The 18,905-nt window shown below is 42.3% G+C and overlaps 1 protein-coding gene across 4 annotated transcripts in view; it reads left to right on the forward strand.

Annotated features, from left to right (window-relative positions):
• Nucleotides 1–4,814: 4,814 nt before the first annotated feature.
• Tmem212 (transmembrane protein 212) overlaps nt 4,815–18,905 on the forward strand; it is a 40,456-nt gene continuing 26,365 nt past the window's right edge. Inside the window, exons 1-3 of one of the 4 annotated variants that reach the window (XM_029567039.1) lie at nt 4,815–4,904; nt 6,385–6,498; nt 12,254–12,480. In XM_029567039.1, coding sequence (XP_029422899.1) covers nt 12,418–12,480 — 63 coding nt within the window. In that variant the 5' untranslated portion in view covers nt 4,815–4,904; nt 6,385–6,498; nt 12,254–12,417. Of the gene's footprint in view, nt 4,905–6,384; nt 6,499–12,253; nt 12,481–16,425; nt 16,585–18,905 lie in introns of those variants that run through there. The other 3 variants (XM_029567038.1, XM_029567040.1, XM_008840346.2) reach the window with 3 other exon arrangements.

An 18,905-nucleotide genomic window follows, 5' to 3' on the forward strand; every position in this document is an offset into this window, starting at 1 on the left:
AATATTTTTAAATATTTATTATTTTTATTTTATATGTATGAGTGTATTGCCTGCATGTGTGTAAGTGCATCTGTGTCATGTCGTGCAATGCCCATGGAGGTCAGAAGAAGGTGTTGTATTCCCCTGGAACTGGAGTTATGGATGGTTGTTAGCCACCATGTGGGTGCTGGGAATCGAACCCGGGTCCTCTGCAGGAGCAGTCAGTGCTCTTAACCACTGAGCCATCTCTCCAGCCCTGATTTATTTATATTTTATGTGTATGTGCCTGCATGTGTATAAGTGCATCAGTCTCATGCAATGCGAAAAGAGGCCAGGAGAGGTCAGATCCCGTGGAACTGGAGTTGTGGATGACTGTTAACTGCTATGTGGGTGATGGGAACTGAACCCTGGGTTCAGCCATCTCTCCAGCCCATTTGTCTGCTTTTTAAGCCAACTAGTTTAATTAGGTTTACTTACAGAAACATGGACAACTTATTGGCTATACCACTAAAAAAAATGCCCCCCCCCCTTTTTTTTTATTTTGAGACAGGATCTCTGTACGTGCTCTGGCTGTTTTAGAACTCACTATATAGGCCAGGCAGGCCTTGAACATGTAGTGATCCTCCTCCCTCTGCCTCCCAACTGAGATCACAAGCAGAGGTCACTATGTATACCCTTTTCCTGTTTTGTTGTACATATATGCCCTCAGTGTTTGGGCTGAATGAAGGGAAGACACCCAGTGACAAGTAGAGGGATATTTTTAGTGAATTACTATCTAACAACTTAGATGTGAATTTTAAAGAGTTGTGTTTATTAAATCTGCAGATAGAAACTGCATGGAAATGTCAGAAGAAATATTCACGATGATTTCAATAGAGCAGAAAAGTAGATAAAATGACCAAGAAGTTAAACTTGAATAAGTATAAAGTTTGACAAATCAACTCCACATACAGGAAATGGGAATTGTTTGACCTACAAGACAATATGGACTAGGAATGTGGCTCAGTGGTAGCGTGTTTGCCAAGTACGAAGGGGGCTAAACACGGAAAACATACAGGAAGTCCATGGTTTAACGTTGGCCCCAAATGCATATACTGGGTTTTGTAATGTTTTCTGTTTTTTTTTTATTCCATCATCAAGGAACTGGGGAATTCTATGTGGCCTGAAATGAACGTCTTCTGGGGACAGCAACTTGGGGTCAGCCTGTGTGCAGGCTTGCCTCTGCAGTGCAGAATGAGTTTCTTTTTCAATATTCACACAAAAATGCATTATTAGGAAACAATTTTAAAATGAGGCAATGGAGTAGGAATTTGGCTTTTATTTTGCTGTTAGTAGAGGCATTTTGTCTCAATTTTAGAGTAAAACTGGAAAATAAGAGCTGTTGAACTAGATTGGAACTAGTTTTTAAGCAAGATAAGACTCATAGTCATCTCCCTGCCCTTATTTAAATGAAAAGTACCAGTGGAGAGGCAGGGAGCTGGGAGATTATAGTGATTTTAGAAAGGCCAGGCCCAGGACCTCTTCTAACTTTGATCAATTTAGCAGAGAGTACGTATATAAATGGAAGTATATTTCTACAGTTTTTTAAAAATTTGTGTATGGATGAGTGTCTCTCTGGGTGTGACTGTGTGTTAATAGTGAGTATAGTTCCACAGCTTTTAAAAATTGTGTGGTGTGGTATGTGTGTGTGTGTGTGTGTGTGTATGTGTGTGTGCGAATAAGTCTATTTCCAAAGATTTTTTTAAATTTGTATTTGAATGTGTGAGTGAATGTTTTGTGTATGTGTATGTGAATGCTAAGTCTAGTTTCACAGTTTTTTTAAATACGTGTGTGTGTGGTATATGTGTGTGTAGGTGTTCCTGGGTGTGTTCATATCTGTACACAGGTGATGGAAGCCAGAGATCAACATCAGGTGTCTTCCTCTATCAATTGCCATCCGATTTTTTGAGACAAGGTCTATCACTAATTCCACTCAACTGGCTGGCTGGAGAGTTTCAGGGATCTGCCTGTCTCTGCCATCCCAACTGGGGTCATGAATGCAAGTCATCACATCTGGCTTTTGTGTGGGTGTTAGGGATCTGAACTTGGGTCCTTAAGCTATAGTAACAAACACTTTACCTTCTATTCCTATTTTCACAGGTTTTACTGTATCTTACCCCTATAAGTACATCCGCAGACCTAGCTATGTCTAAGTGGCAGTATCCAAGAGTGCACCAACTCTTCTGTCTACTACTCTTTAAAAAGTTCTTTCCCCACCCTTACAGGAAACAAATAACTCTCTTGACACATAATACCTCTTCCTGGAGGCTGCAGAGAACAGGGAATTTTGACCTCTAGCCACTTTTGCCTACCTTTGATATGGAGTATAACAAAAAGTGTGGAGGAAGACAGCTACCTAATTTACTACTCTGTTATCCATGAGCTATGAGGAGCAGGGAAAGAGAAACTGAGAGAATCTTGAGAATAGGTCCGTTTGTAAACACCCTAAGTGGATATCCTGTAAGAACCACAGCATGGTTTATCATCAAAAGACAGAAATTAGTAGAATGTTCAGGAAAGAAGAGGGGAGAGAGAGAGAGAGAGAGAGAGAGAGAGAGAGAGAGAGAGAGAGAGCGAGCGCTGGGAAGAACATTTTGTAAAAATGTCAGATTTCTGCCAAGTATTTATTCCTGTCAGAAGCCAGCGCTATGAAAATGAAAAGAAACCCTCCTTTTAGGACTAGATTGAAGGGCTCATACCAAGGTCCCAGCAGCTAGACTCTGTGTGGCTACCTCCCACTGTTCTTCCAGTTCTAATAAAACTGAGGTGTTGGGCTTCAGTCCTCCCTCCCTCCCTCCCTTCTTTCCTGTCTGCCTTCCTTCTCTCACTCCCTCCCTTCCCTTCCTCCCTCCCTTCCTTCTTTCCTCCCTCCCCCTAACCCCAGACAAGCTGACCTACAACTCCATACATCCTTGAGGATGACCTTGAACTTCTGACCCTTCTGCCTCTGCTTCTTGAGTACTGAGAAACAGCAATAGAAAAGTAACGAATATAGGTGGCTTTTAGCATCATTTCCTGATTGCTACTATTACAAATAGTGACTGATAAATAACGGAAACAAGATGGGGGGAAAATAACATGGATAGCAACAATAAACTGTACACCTTTTTGCTACATATATTCTGAACGTTTTTAAGCTTATATTACAAAATCATGGTGTGTGCAACTTTCAGGACCTGAACATCTGTGCTGGGCCTAGACCAGATCTAAGTTTATCTAATCTTACAGAACCAAGGAACAATGCTGAGGACTAATAGTTGAATTTTTTATTCTTTAAAACTTTTGTTGTGGGAGCTGGAGAGAGGGCTCAGCAGTTAAGAGCACTGAGTGCTCTTGCAGAGACCTGAGTCCGGTTCCCAGCACCCACATAGCACCTTCAAACTGTCCTCAACTCCAGCTCCAGGGGAATCCAGTGCCCTCTTCTGACCTCTGTGACATTGCATGACATCGGTGCACTCACATACTTGCAGGCAATACACTCATATACATAAAATAAAAATAATAAATAAAATAATTTTTAGAAACTGTTGTTGTGTGTTTGCTTGTTTAAGACTGTAGCCCAGGCTGACCTAGAACCCAAGCAATCCTCTTGCCTTAGCTCCCACAACTAGCTGATCCTTTAAAACTTAAAGGTGATTGAAAATTTACCTTCTTCCTAAATATTCTGTGATGGCTAATATTGATTGTTGCTGTGTCTAGATCTAGAGTCACCTAGACAAATGTCTGCATATGCTTGGGAATTTCTCTATGGGATTAACTGAGGGGGGAAGACCATCTGAGTGACAGCCTTCCATGGATGGGGGTGTCTGTATTAATAACTTTTCTGTTGCTCTGATAAACCACCATGACCGAGGCAACTTATAGAAGGAAGAGTTTATGGCCTTACAGTTCCCGAGGGATAAGAGTCATTATGGGGAGGTATGGCAGGAGGCAGTGATGTGCTCACATCCTCAAGCGCAGGAAGCACAGAAAGAAACTTCAAGTGGGCCCAGGCTATGAGCTCTCAAAGCCCACCCCCAGTGATCGTACTTCCTCCCCTGCAAGGCCACACCTCCTAAACCTCAGCAAACAGCACCACCAACTGGAGACCAAGTGTTCACATGCTTGGAGCCTGTGGGGGAAATTCTCATTCAAACCATCACAGAGTATAATTAAAAGGAGAAAGTGAGGAAAGTGAGCTGAGTACCAGTGTTCATCAGAGTCTGCTTCCTGATTGTGAGTGCAGTGTGACCGGCCACCTCAGACTCCTGTTGCCATGCCTTCCCCACCATGACGGACTGCGTCCCCCGCCACCATGCCTTCCCCACCCATGACCGACTGTGTCCCTTCAAATTGTGAACCAAAATAAGCTTTTCCTTCTTTAGTTGCTTCTTGCCAGATATTTGGTCAAAGCAATGAGAACAGTTTCTGACAGACTTACTTGCTAAGAGCTATGACTCATCTGTCACCAGATGAGGTTAAAGTTTTTCTATCTTCTGATGCCAGGGGGAAAACTCTAGAATGTTGGCCTTTCTCCCACTCAAGTGTGTTGGGGAGTATAAAACCCCATCTAGAACAGTGTCAAGGTTTTTTTTTTTTTTCATATTTTGTTTTTCTATAAACAAACTTTATCTGTGGCCTTGTAGCAGACAGTCAGTTCCAGGAAACACAGCTAACAATGTCATTCCCCTTGAATTGCACATAATATAAAAACAGGGTTCACGTAAATATTTGAATTAGGACAATTACAAAAATTTAACTTTGGGATAGCCTTTCTTAGTATGTATTGATCACTCTTTTCCAGGGCTGCTGTTTCAGTGGGTTCAATATGCCACACCTGCGCTGTTTAGGGGAAGCTGCACATGGTGGCATTGGGTGGACAGGCAGCAGATGACGGTGGAAACACAGTGAGTAACTGAGACCTTGGGCTCCTGCCACCTATCAAAGAGCAGTGCTTCTATAAATAGCAGTAGAGCAACACCTAGTGCTAAACACAGATATAGCAGGGGGTGGTAGCAACAGGTCTATTAGAGGTTAGGCTGGGGTGGCAATTAGATGTTTTCTCCTGGGAGTTTAACTAGACTCTGTGAAGTGACAGGCTTGGTGTGGCTAGTCCCTAAGATCCCTCTGGCTCTGGGATGTTCCAGTAGGGTTATTCCTATGTGCTTTTCATTGTTAGAGCCTCATATTCATTCCAGTGAACTTGTTCATTAGATTAAGGTGGCCTTGCTTAGACCCAGCTTTTTATCTTTTATGTCAGTTTTCTTCATGTAAGTTGTAACAAAGAAATGGAAAGAGTTTAGTACTGGAATAACGTGATACATAAGTTGCACAAATGACCTTTATTCCTATTGTGGAAATAAACAACAAAAACCAGCAAGGACAGGAATCTGGGCTGTTGAAAGAAAAATGTGAGCCTTTCTATACAAAGCTGATACATAGATCAATGGGTGGTGTTTGTAGTGTGTGACCCAGCTTCATATATCAAAAGGGTATGCTCAGTTTATCAAATTTTCTATCTCAGAAAAGATCATGATACCACCTGTATGGAAATGCAACAGGAGTAAAGGTTGTACAGGACAGGTCAGATTTCACACCGTAACATTGCTTGGAAAACATAGTGACCTTGTTTCCAGGAATCAAGAATTTCCAGAGGGATGGGGGAAGGGAGTAATCAGAATACATTATGTACACATTTGTATCTGAGAAATAACAAGATTACTCAATGAAAAAAGAAGAAAGACTCTCTAGACATCTGTCAGTCTTTGCCAGTGGACGGCCATTCTCTTTTGAACTGTCTTCCACACCCTATCTGTGCTGAATTGTATCTCTATGCTTACAAACACCACACAGGTTCTTTCTAAGTCTTCATTCTGTGCCTGCTGTTTGCTAACATGCTTTGATTTCTTTATAGACAACCATTAGCTTGCGGTTCAACCATTAGCTTATGGTGAGGTTATGAGCTTGCTAGTCACAGGCTGCTAAATATTTAACCAGTGGCTGGCTCCTATGGCTGCCACTGTGTGTTCTTCTTGGGTCAAAAGGAATCCTCTTTCTAAGAAAGCTGGGTGAAATCCCTCAAGGAAAACTCCAATTGGCTAAACCATAGTGCTCAGGGATCATGATGGCCTCTGGCTGGCAGCACATGCAGAATTTTTGTGATCTCAGCCTTCCAGACCACACCAAGGGATAAAGGCACATTATGGACAGGTAATCTGGTTGCACAGATGCCTTTGCTCCTTTGGGATTTAACTCATGGTAACTCAGAGATAAATTATTCCAGAAATCGTCCAGTCCAACCTCCACATTTTACAAAAAACACAAGATCACAAGATCACAAGAGGTTAGAATTTATTCAAGTTTACACCTTCTTTTCTGTCCAACCAGGAGGCATCTCACCTTTTTCTGGAACATACAGCAGGCACTCCAATCCATCTCCACATCAAGGGCAGGAGCCAATGAGTGGAGCACTGAAAAGTACTATCCTCAGCCATACTCTAGGTAAAAGTAAAAAGTTCTGGAATTAAAAACAATTACCATTACTATTATTGTGTGCGTATTATCATGGGGGGCAGCACATGCCATAGCACATATTTAGACATCAGAGGATAATTTTGTGAAGTTGGTTCTCTCCTTCTACCTTTACTTGGGTTCTGGAGACCAAATTCAAGTTGTCAGGCTTGCGGCGCATGTGACTTACCCACTGAGTCATCTCACCAGCCCTGAAATTTTAATATTTGTGTACAAAAACAAAACTTAGGTTTTAGCTCTTTCTTTTGATCTATTTAAAGGAAGGGGAGGGAGAGGAATAGTAAGGAGTTCAGATCTTTTTTTTTTTTTTTAAGTTGGGAGTATAATGATCAAAAGAGGTCCTGGTATCGTCTCGTATATCTACATCATTATCATCCTCTTATGTGTGCTTAGATTGAGTAGAGTCCTATACGATTTAGTAAAATGTTCACATGTACATATACTGAAATGGCAAAACTAACTCCATTTTGCTCTAGCTGACTTTGGCTTTACCCTGTGTTTTTGCCCAGCCATTCCCACTGCAGCCAGCCAGGCAGAAGAGCATCTCGTGCAGGCAGTTTCAGGGAGGACATTGTTTCTACAATACAGGGAAACTTACAGTAGCCACGTAGTGTGTCCAGATAGCACATCCTCTCTCCCAGCCTAACCAAAACTCATTGTTAACTGAAAACCTCTTTGTTAACTGACCTGCCCCTGGTCTGGTGTAACTATGCTGATCTGATATAACTATGGTTATTGCCTTTGCCCCTGGCATAATGAATTGCAGTTTTAAGCTTTATAAGTCCTGTTCTGCTTCTTCTCGGGGTCAAGAGTTCTTTTGGGCATTAGCCCCCATCTCTGGCCACTGGCTATTAATAAAAGACTCTTAATTCGACCATCACTATGTGCCTCTCTCTTGGTATTATAATACATACTTTTACACCTATATATTGACCTATTGGAAAAGTAAAAAACTTATAATCTACAGAGTCAAGCAACCCAAACTCAATACTTATATTTGCTTTTGGTAGAGAGCATTTAACATCTCAGAGCTCTGATTTTACCATCTGCAAAATGGGACTAATAATGAGCACAGTTGAAGATTAGTGATGCATTTTGGCCATTCCTCCTTTGCCTTTGACATGGGTAATTGGTTCAAAAAAGCGTGTCAAACCTCACACAGAACAATTTGGTTCTTTCCTTTTTCAAACATGTCAAGAGGCAAAAATAAGTGGACACACATTTTCTATTTGAAAGGACTAAGCCTGAGGTGGTGGTGCACATGGGTAATCCTAGCACTTGGGTGCTGAAGCAGGAGGATTGCTGCAGGTTCAAGGCTAACCTGGTCTATATAACAAGTTCCGGTATAGTCGGGGCTACATAGTGAGTTCTTGACTCAAAAATAAATACATAAATAACCCAAAGTTTTTTCACTAAAAGCAATCTTTTTAGGTGTTTTTTAATTATGTGTATGTGTGTGTGTCTGTGGAGTGGGATGTACATGTTGGTGCAGTATCCATGGAAACCAAGGCATTGGATGTCCAGGAACTGCAGTTACCTGCTATGGATGCTGGGAACTTGGGTCCTTTGCAAAAACAATATGTGCTTTTAACTGGTCAGCCCTCTCTACAGCTCCCTGAAAGCAAACTTTAACACAAACAGGCTCTGAGAAGATTTCAGGCTATGTGGAGTGTCCCCTTCCTTATTGATTTTTAAAAATCTTTTCCCCTACCTATTTCCCTTTTCTCTACCCTTCAAACATCTTTTGTGACCTGTACGTGAACAGTTTGCAGCTTCCATGGGTCCTTTGTCCCCAGTCCCAGGCTTTGGATTTGTGAGTGACCAGGAAGCTGGTTTTGGCCCCGAGAAAGTCCCAGGCTTTTCTTTTCTCTCTGCCTTTCCCCCACCTCTTCCCCTGACACCCCGGTGCTTCTCCCTCTGTGCCTGGTTCTTCCTTTCTCCTTGGTGGCCAAAGCACCAATACATCACAGCAGCTGCCACATCGCTGTTGTATCTGTGACTTCTCTATCTCCACAGTAAAATAAGATAGGAGTGGCCTTTGCAGAAGAAGCCGGTGTCCACAGAGGCCAGTGGAGGGATGCTAGCAGGGACAGTGGCAGTAAGAACAGGTCCTTGCAACTGGAAAGCCTGGGCAAGCAAACCCACAGCTAGCTGCTCAAGCTTGCTGGTGACACAGTTGAGTTGTTTTGCCCCTCAGAAATCATGGAAAAGTCTGATAAATTCCAGATGATTTCAAAACACACTAGAAGGTCAGATATGCTAAAGGCAGATATAATCTGAATTAAGTAAGCACAAGTCAATGCACCAATCTCTAGGTAGGTCCAAACAGCTTGCAGATTGGAGGGCTTTAAATTTGACAATTCCCAGTAAGGGATGATAAAAACTGAACTTTGTTCCCCATAAGCCCAGCGCCATTATGAGGAAAGAGGGTTCACTCAAAGTTGAAAGTGAACAGCCAGTAAAAAGCAGAAGGAAATGTGTACTGTGTGTGAACATCGGAAAGGCTTTAAGTGAATTAAGAAATTGGCTGTTTGGAAAGAAACAAAAATATGTGCAAAGTTGTGTCTTTCTGGGTGGTAACCCTTCACAATGGAACCCAGCACACCTGTTCTATCTTTTTGGCCTAGGAAGACAGGCTTTGGTTAGCTGCTGAAGAACTTCACTGTGTATCCATGCACCACAGTGACCCACGTTCATTAAAGTCACCAAAGGTTGTTCAGCCAGCATGCCTGTAAGGCCCACGTTTCATTCTATGCAGTTAATAAATCTTTTTAGCTGGACCTTGAGTTACAGGCCTGAAATCCCATCTACTCAGGAGGCTGAGGGAAAGTTCAAGGCTTGCATGGGCTACAGAATGAGTTTAAGGACAGCCTGAGTAACTTAGCAAGACAATCTCAAAAGCTAACGGGGGGGGGGGGGGCTAGGGATATACCTTAGTGGTAAAGCATTTACCTAGCATAAGGCCATGGGTTTAATCCCTAGTACCACAAAAATTGTGTGTGTGTGTGATGTCAGTCTGTCTGTTACAGCCATGTAAATTTTGCTCACTTGATTAAAATGATAACTGATGGGGCTGGAGAGATGGCTCAGCAGTTAAGAGCAGTGAATGCTCTTGCAGAGGACCCAGGTTCAATTGCCAGCATCCACATAGAAGCTACTAACTGTCCTAACTCCAGTTCCAGGGGAATCCAAAGCCCTCTTCTGACCTCCACGGCATTGCATGACACAGATGCACTCCCATACATGCAAGCAGTACACTCATACACATAACAAAAATAATAAATAAAATATGTTAAAATGGTAACTGATGAAACAAATTTGTACATATGTTCACTTGTATATACACATATAGACATGTACATATATACACATGTGTATGTACATATGTACACATATGTGTATGTATATATTGCCATATTTATTTACCCATGCTGGAACTGAACCAGGACTTCATATATGCCAAACCAGTACTGCAACACTGAATGTTATAGCTTCAATGCCTCTATCATTTTTTTTGGTAGGGGGTGGGGAGTGGCATGTAGTCCAGGCTGGCCTTGAGCTCACTATGTAGCTGAAAATGACCTTGCCCTTCTGACCTTATCTCCACCTCTCAAGTGCTGGAGTGGTAAGCATTGTATATTTGTACTGAGGATCAAGCTCAGGATTCATGCATGCTAGCCAAGCACTCTATCAGCTGAGCTACATCCCCAGACCCTTCTTGCAGTTTTTAACTTGAAAGTGTCAAACCTACAGAAAAGCTGAAAGAAAGCCTAAAGAACATAATCTCACTTATAAGACATTCCTTTTAAGTATCTACTTCATTTATGATTAGCGTGTGTAAGATGGGGTAGAGCAGACTTGTGCACAGCACGGGCTTTGTGGAGTCAGTTTTCTCCTTCCACTCTTATGTGGACTCTGGGAATCAAACTCAAGTCATCAGGCTTATGTTGTAAGCACCTTTTTACCTACTGAGCCAGCCTACCAGCCCAAGACAGTCTCTTATATAAACACAACTCCATATATTTGCCCAAGATTCTTAATATAAATAAAGTACATCATCTAATAACAAGCCCACTCTTCAGTTCCACAATTGACCTAGCAACCTTCCTGTTAACTTTCAGGGCTTAGATAGCTTTGAGTGCTTTGTAAAATATCCCTACTTTCTGAATTTATCTAATTATTTCCTTTTTAATTAGATTCAGGCTAAACATTCTTGGCAAAAATACTAATACTAACCAGGTGATAAAGTATACAGGCTTCATGTTGTATCAGGAGGCAGTGACGTAGGTTTGTCCTATTAATGGTCATGTAATTAGATCACTTGGTTACCATGATAACAGACATGTACTACACTGTCATTTTTTCCTTTTAACCAGTGTTTCTAATGTCTGCTATGATCCCTGCCTAAACCAGTTACTGATCTGCTGTTGTGATCAGTTTTAATTTTTCTCTCTTTTTTTTTGTCTGTTTTTTATATCTCAGATGGAATCTTCAGTATTAAGCTAGGCCCTCCATCCCTCCCTTTCTTTTCTTCCTGGGGGAGAGTATGTTTGTGTGTGTGCACATGAGTGTGCACACATGTGGAGGTCAGAAGATAAATTCAGGTGTCGATGACTTCCACCTTGTTTGAGGCAGAATCTCTCAGCACTGGATATGGTAGCTTCCTCTGGGGACTTCTATGGTCTTCGCCCCCTCCCCCAGTCTTGCTTTAGGCATGCTAAGATTGCAGATACTACCACATCCAACTTTACATGAATTCTGGGGATCTGAACTCTGGTCTTCACACTTATACATGAATTCTGGGGATCTGAACTCTGGTCTTCACACTTACAAACCAAGCACTTTATCCACTGGACCACTCTCTAGCCACTTACCCATTTTTGTCAGGGTCTCATGTAGCCCAGACTGGCCTCAAACTTGATACATACCTAAGAATGACCCTGAACTCCTGATCCTCCTGTCTCTGCCTCCCAAGCATTAGGAATGCAGGCGTGCTCCACCATGCCCAGTAAGGCCGCATCTCTCTGACAGCAGAGTTTATGCTCTTTCTAGTACATAAACTAACCCCCTAATGCTTAAACCAAAGAAGAGAGATACAAAGAAAATAGATTCTAAGTACATCTGTCTTTGGGAGCTTTCTTTTCTCTTTTTGATATAAACTAATCGCTCCTATGATTTTAAACCCTAAGAGTAGAGTATCTACAGGGCTGTTATCCTCAGGGATCACATATGAAGGAAAGCACTTTGAAGAAATCGAGCATGACAAAATCATATTCTGTCCTTTAGCCACCCTGCCATCATCCCACCTTTGTGAATCTAAGATTGGTAGATAGATTAGATAGAGAGATAGATAGATAGATAGATGATAGATAGATAGATAGAGAGATAGATAGATAGATAGATAGATAGATAGATGATAGATAGATAGATGATAGATAGATAGATAGATAGATTGATGATAGGTAGATGAGATAGATAGATGATAGATAGATAGATGAGAGAGAGAGAGAGAGAGAGAGAGATGAGTGCTGGAATCAAATGTCAGTTTTGCATGCTTTTTTTGGGTGGGGCTGGGGGGTGGGAAGGTGTAAGACAAGGGCTTGCTGTATAGTCCAAGCTGGCCTCGAACTCCCGTTCCTCCTGCCTCGGCCTCCCAAGTGTTGGGATAACAGGCTGGCACCACCTCAACCTGCTTCAGTTCAGACTTTTGTCATTTTGTTTTTAGTGGCAAAGTGGTCTTGAAGTGCTTGGTGAAATTTCCACCATTCCTTCCTTGAGCAAGATCTTGAGGCTCCCTTGGCTCAAAGAGAAGGTGAGATCTGCAAAGACATCATCTTTGACTCTGCGACCTCCAAGAAGAACTTACAGACCCATACCTGCATTTCTAGAATGTGCCAAATGGGAGTGCCAGAGAAGGGAGCTGTCTCAGCAATGGTGGCTGATGGTGCCAAGGTATGGGTCATGCTGATGGAGAGGAGCTGGGAACAGGAGCAGAGTAACACATGTCTTTTTCTTCTGTTCCCATTGAGAATGCCCTAATGTAATGGCATTAGCATGAATCCAGCCTTCCTGGGGAAAACACAAGAGGGTCCCCAGTTCTGCCTCACTCCCTTCTCTTGGTCTTATTAAGCAATGACACCTCTTTTAATCACTCATGACATCACATCAACAGCATCTGGGTTAGTCTGTGTATGTTACAGGCACTTAACAAGTCCCCCCAAATTAAAACAAAACATTCTCTCTTTGTTTGTCATCCTTTGTACTGTTTAACATGAGGATTTCAACAGTCTTTATTTTCCAAACATGCAAACAGGAGAGAGTGAGCTGACCCACAGTGTACTGACACACCAGGAAGAAGTAACCTTGAGATAAGAGGGAAAAGTCAAAACACTTCCACCAAACACCAGTACAGACAAGTCTCTTTCCCCCAGACCCTTTCCCCAGTCAAAATGGCCTCTGCATTGGCTACGGTGAACTTGAACACCCTTGGGTCTCCCTGGGACCCAAATGCATAGCTGGAAAGGTTTACATCCCATGAATTAATTCAACAAGTATTTATTACTGTGTATCTGCTCTGTGCCAGATACAGGCGTAGCTGGTGGGGAGGTCATGCATATTTACAGGGTGCAGACTCACAAGGTCTCTTCCCTGGTGAAGTTTATCTAACATTTGTTGGGGAAAAAAGTAATCTGAGAATACAGCCCACAGGGTGGAGAGGAAATGGGTAACAGCAGCCACACCATAGAGCTGAAGCACGTTTCCCGGATTCTGCCTATCTAGGAATGCAACTGCTTTGAAATCTGGGTCAACAACTTGTGGAATGGCTATTATAGAGCATAGGGAGAAAGGGAAAGCAGAGAATCAGATGCTTCTATCTCTGCCAAGCATGGGAGGGTCCCTTGGAAGTCCTTACTGAGTTGATCAGGAAGAGTCAAGCCTAACATTTGTAAGGTAATGAATAAAAGAATCAGTGATGGCTCAGCCTTTGTTCCTTGCCGGAAGAACACCAAAGAAAGAAGTCCCCATGGAGTAATGGGCAACTTTTCGGATGGTCTCAAGGTGGAGAGCTTGGTGTTAAGCACCTGCATGAATCGTTCACTTTGCCTTTCAACTAACCACCTGGTGTGTTACACACTAATTTCATCCCCATCTCTCTTATGGAGAAATGGGCCCAGAAAAAATAAGTAATTTGCCCCTCCTTAAGGACACAAACCTAGTAAAGGGGGAAACCAGAATCAGATTCCAGCTTTACCTGACTCTAAAACCACGTTGTGGGGCAAGATGGCACAGCAGGTAAAGGTGCTTGCCACCAAGCCTGATGACCTGAGTTTGATTCCTGGGATTCGCATGATGGAAGAAGAGAACTGACTCCCACAAGTTGTTGTCTGACCACAAGTACACCATGACATGAGTGTGACACACACAAACACACATACACACCCAGATACTCACACACTAAATGAAAGCAATCATGATCTTAAACCATCACATTCCCATGCATAAAATTGTCTTTCATCATTTTATTTAAGAAAAGCATATTAACACAAAATAGAAAAATAGTATTTAGATAACTTCAGAAAATGTTGCCTTGGATCTGCCAGCTCTGGTGGTGTGTACCTATAACTTTAGCATTCAAGAGGCTTGAGGTATGAGGATTGAGAGTTCAAGGCCAACGTGTGTAACATAGTGAAACTGTCTCAAACAAAGGCATTGGTGAGCTGGGGCAATAGGTCAATTGTCAAGTGCTTGCTTTATGTATTTGAACACTTAATCAGTTGGTGATGTTTGGGGAGGTCATGGAACCTTTAGGAAGTGAGGCCATGCTGGAGGCAGCATGTCACTGGGGGAGGCTTTGAGACTTGGTAGCCTTGACCCACTTCCAGACTTGTTGCTCTCTTCCTGCTTGAAGATGTGTGCACTCAGCTGTCTGTTCCTGCTCCTCCCCTCCCACCTCCCCCCCATGCTAGACTCACCCTTCTGGAACTATAAGACCTATAAACTCTTCCTTCTATAAGTCGCCTTGGTTATGATGTTTTATCATAGCAACAAAAAGTAATGAATATACCTTACAAACATGAGAATGTGACTTTGATGCCCAGAACCAGTGTTAAAAAAGCCAGACTTAGTTTGTAATCGCAGTGCCAAATTGGCAAGCCCCAGACTGATAAGAAACCTTGTCTCAAAAACACAAAGTAGGGGCCTGGCAGGATGGCTCAGAGAATAAGCCATCCTATGACCTAAATTTAATCCCCAGAACCTCTGTGACAGAAAGAGAGAACCAGCTCCTGAAAGTTGTCCTTTGAGCTCCACATGTGTACCATGGCATGTGTGTATGCAAGTGTGTACAGACACACAGGTACAATTAGGAAAAGGCATTCAAGTACATATTTGCATATACATATATATTTGTTAGTAAAATTCAAATACAAACTACTTTCTCAAAAGCACAAAAAATTAAGACATGAACTTTTGCAACATCTTAAATTTGCATAATCTCAGCATCTCAGAATGATGAATAAAGATTTGCATTTCATTCAGCTGATAAATTACATCTCAGAGTTTGTTTTATTTTAGAATTACATGTATTTATCTTTGCACTGACTTGAAAATTAGAAAAATAATAAAACAGCTAAGGTAAAGGCAACTTAGTGGGAACAATGCGGAACTTCAAAACAAGAACTAGACCCATGTAAGGATGGCTCACATTCAAAAAACTTTATCAAAAGTTAAAAAAACAGCTGGGTGTGGGTGGCACACACCTTTAATCCCAGCACTCGGGGGGCAGAGGCAGACAGAGCTCTGTGAGATCGAGGATAACCTAGCCTACATAGCAAGTTCCAGGCCAGTTGGGGCTATAGGAAGACCCTGCCTCCCCCCAACCCCCCCCAAAAAAAAGGTTTAAAAATAGGACTAGAAAGGAGGCTTAGCAGATAAACTCACATACTGCCAAGCCTGAAGACTTGAGTTCATTCCCCAAAACCCACATGATGGGAAGATAGAACCAACTCTGGCAAGTTGTCCTATGACCTCTGTATGTATGTCACATGTGCACACACACACACGCACACACACACACATAAGTAAATACGTGTAATTAACTTTTAAAAAAATTTTAATTGCTGGGCGTTAACTTTAATCAATTTACTTTTGAATTGTTGGGCATGGTGGTGCATTCTTGTAATATCAGCCTTTGGAGGGCCAGAGGCAGTAGGATTACTGCAAGTTCAAGGCCAACCTGGTTTATACAACAAGTTCCTGGGCATTGGCTTAAAAAAAAATTGTACTGGAATTAAACTTTGAAAGGAACGTCTTGTTTGCTTTAAGTCATTTAAATTAAATATGATGAACAGTGAAAAGTGATCAGGGTGCCTTTTTTGTCACTAGGCTCTGTGGGAACTTTTGCTGGGAATGTGGCTCTATTGTGCACAGAGGATGTTGGCTTTATGCTGTAACCACCAGGCAGGTTGAGTTGAGAAACAATTAGCTCAGTCAGCAAGCCTTTGAATCTGATTAAGCCAGGAAGTGGTCACTTCCCAGAACAAGGCAAATGAAGGGACTCCAGGCAGCTCCAAAACTCTCTCTCTCTCTGAGAGAGAGAAAGAGAGAGAGAGAGAGAGAGAGAGACAGAGACAGAGACAGAGAGACAGAGAGTTAGATGTTAGATGATAGATGATAGATATACTCATATATAGATATATATGAAAAGGACAGAATTTATTGTGTCTAACTTATGCCTAGGGTTCCACTCTAAAGTGAACATTGTTTCCAGAACTTGTTTCCAGCAGTCGAAGGCATCCTAGCTACCATCTCTAAGACTCTTCTGTTTACTGAGACCTGGCCTACCCTCATGTTTTGGTAACGAAATATCTCCAAGAGAGAACTCCACTCACTAGGAAAATGAAGGGCCTCTACCCCGCTGCTGGCTGGACACTGGTCACTCTGGGGAGCCTCAGTGTCTTTTCCGGTGGTGTCGCCTTCTTCCCTGTTTTTTCCTGCAAGCTTTGGTTCACAGGATGGAGCGTTTGGATTGCTTGTCCCATCTGGAATGGAACTTTGGTAGGGGCATATTTAAGTATACCAAGGTGGGAGGAAAGGGAGAAGCAAAATAATATGTCCTTTAAATTTTGTCCAATAACACAGAGGTCAATATTCTTCAGGAAGCCAAACTTCCAAATTTAGAAGGCAAATTTAGATTAGTTTAATTTTTAAGTGTAGAATTTTTCTTAATGTGTATTTGTATGTCACATAGACTACAATGGAATGTTGTTCAAGAAATGCTTATAAGGTATGAAGGAGCAGGACTGCAATCACAGCACTTGGGAGGCCGAGGCAGGAGAATTACAAATTGGAGGCCAGCCTGGGCTACATAGTGAGACTCTAATTATTACATAGCTGTCCATCCTTTCCCTTCCTTCCTTCCTTCCTTCCTTCCTTCCTTCCTTCCTTCCTTCCTTCCTTCCTAAATATTTTCCTGGTTTCTTTATAACAAAATCAATATATTTTAAGTATTGTATTTATTATTTTTATTTTATTTGTATGGGTATACTGCCTGCATGTGTGTAAGTGTACCCATGTCATGCAGTGCCCAAGGAAGTCAGAAGAGGGCGTTGGATCCCCTGTAACTGGAGTTATGGATAGTTGTTGGCTGCCATGTGGGTTCTGTGATTTGAAGCTGGGTCTTCTGCGAGAATAGTCAGTGTTCTTTCTTTCTTTCTTTCTTTCTTTCTTTCTTTCTTTCTTTCTTTCTTTCTTTCTTTCTTTTTCTCTTTTTTTCAGGACAGGGTCTCTTGAAGCTCAAGCCAGTTTCAAACTCCTAACCCTCCTCCCTCCACATCCAAAAGGTTGAAAGCTCAAGTCACCATTCTGGGCTTAATTTTTATTAAAATTGTAGATAATGAATGTAGGCTTGGTCTAGGCTAAAGATCTCTTTACGCACAGACCGAAAGAGACGTTATGAAGTGCATCAGGCAGGCAGCTATTGGTTGAGTGGCTGTTACATTTCAAGGATGGCAACTCGGGGAACAGAGTCAATGATACAGGATTCAGGGGGTAGCCTGTGTTTAAGCTCTGTTCAATAGTCTTGTTGTGTGGTTTGAAGCAGGACCCTCGACCAGCTGGTTCCATCATGTCTTTGCCTGTGCTCTGGGAACTTTTACGCCCACATGTGCAACTGTCTAACCCTAAGATGCACAGTAAGAATGAATGCAATTGGAACAAAAATTGCCAAAGAACCTTGCTTTGCTAAAGCCATATTAAAATGCTAGTTGGCATCAAGCCCTTTTCTTGCGCCCTGCACTCTGCCCAAGTCCTCTGTTCTCCATCCCTTGCCCCACCCTGTGATCCTATTCCCCTGTGACCTACTGAGTCCCCTCCATGTCACTTCCTGGACCTCACTCTCCTCTAGTTTTCCCTTAGGTCATTTGCTCTTTTCTCTCCCTTTACAATAACTGCTGCTGTTTCAAGTGAAAGCAGAGCCTCGCTGGGTAGTCCTGGCTGACCCGGAACTTGCTGTGTAGACTAAGCTGGCCTCAGACTCATAGAGATCCTCCTGCCTCTACCTTCTGAGTGCTGGGATTAAAGACCTATGCCACCACCCCCAGCTTTTTCTTCTATCTCCCCAGGGCCAGAATTATAAGCATGTACCACCATGCTTGGTTTATGCAGTGCTGGGCAAGTAAGTGTTCAGCAAACTGAGCTACATCCCAGCTCCCCACCATCAGTGTCACTTTTCCACTGAAGTTTTCCTCCTTTACCTTCTTTGACATCACAACCCCTGGAGACCAGTAAGATATCTAAGTGGGTGAGGGTACTTCCTGTCAATCCTGAAGATCTGAGTTTGAGCCTAGATCCAGACAGTGGACTGAGAACCGACTTATGCAAATTGTCCTCTGACCGCCACACTGGTGTTATGGCACACACATACCCACCTTCCCATCCACACAGTAACTAAACAAATAAGTAAATGTAAAAAAAAAAATATTTAAAATTGCAACCCCTGTGCCCACCGTTCTTCCCATGGATGGGGGGTTTCAGTTCTATTTTGTTTATTGCTCTATTTCAAGAACTCAGAACACAGCCACCTGTTAGGTTTTGAAAAAAGAGTGTTTGATGACTGCTGTTGAATGGGTGGATGAGTCCTGGGCCACAAATTCTGGACACGAGAATATGTTGTATAGTTGAACTCTGATTAGGTTGCAAGAACCATGTTCAGGCTGGTCTTTAGATCTCTACAAGAAATAGCCTCACAAGAAGGAGAATAGTAAGCCTACTCACGCTTTCAGCAATGCCTAAATCTGGAACAATGTTATTTTTTTTTCTCTTGAATTTCCTGTGGAGTCACAGTTTTATCGGTGCAAGGTCAGCTTCAAAAGATTTCC

Source organism: Nannospalax galili, unplaced genomic scaffold, assembly GCF_000622305.1.
Source record: "Nannospalax galili isolate Female #2095 unplaced genomic scaffold, S.galili_v1.0 scaffold1021, whole genome shotgun sequence".
NCBI classification, from domain to species: Eukaryota; Metazoa; Chordata; class Mammalia; order Rodentia; family Spalacidae; genus Nannospalax; species Nannospalax galili.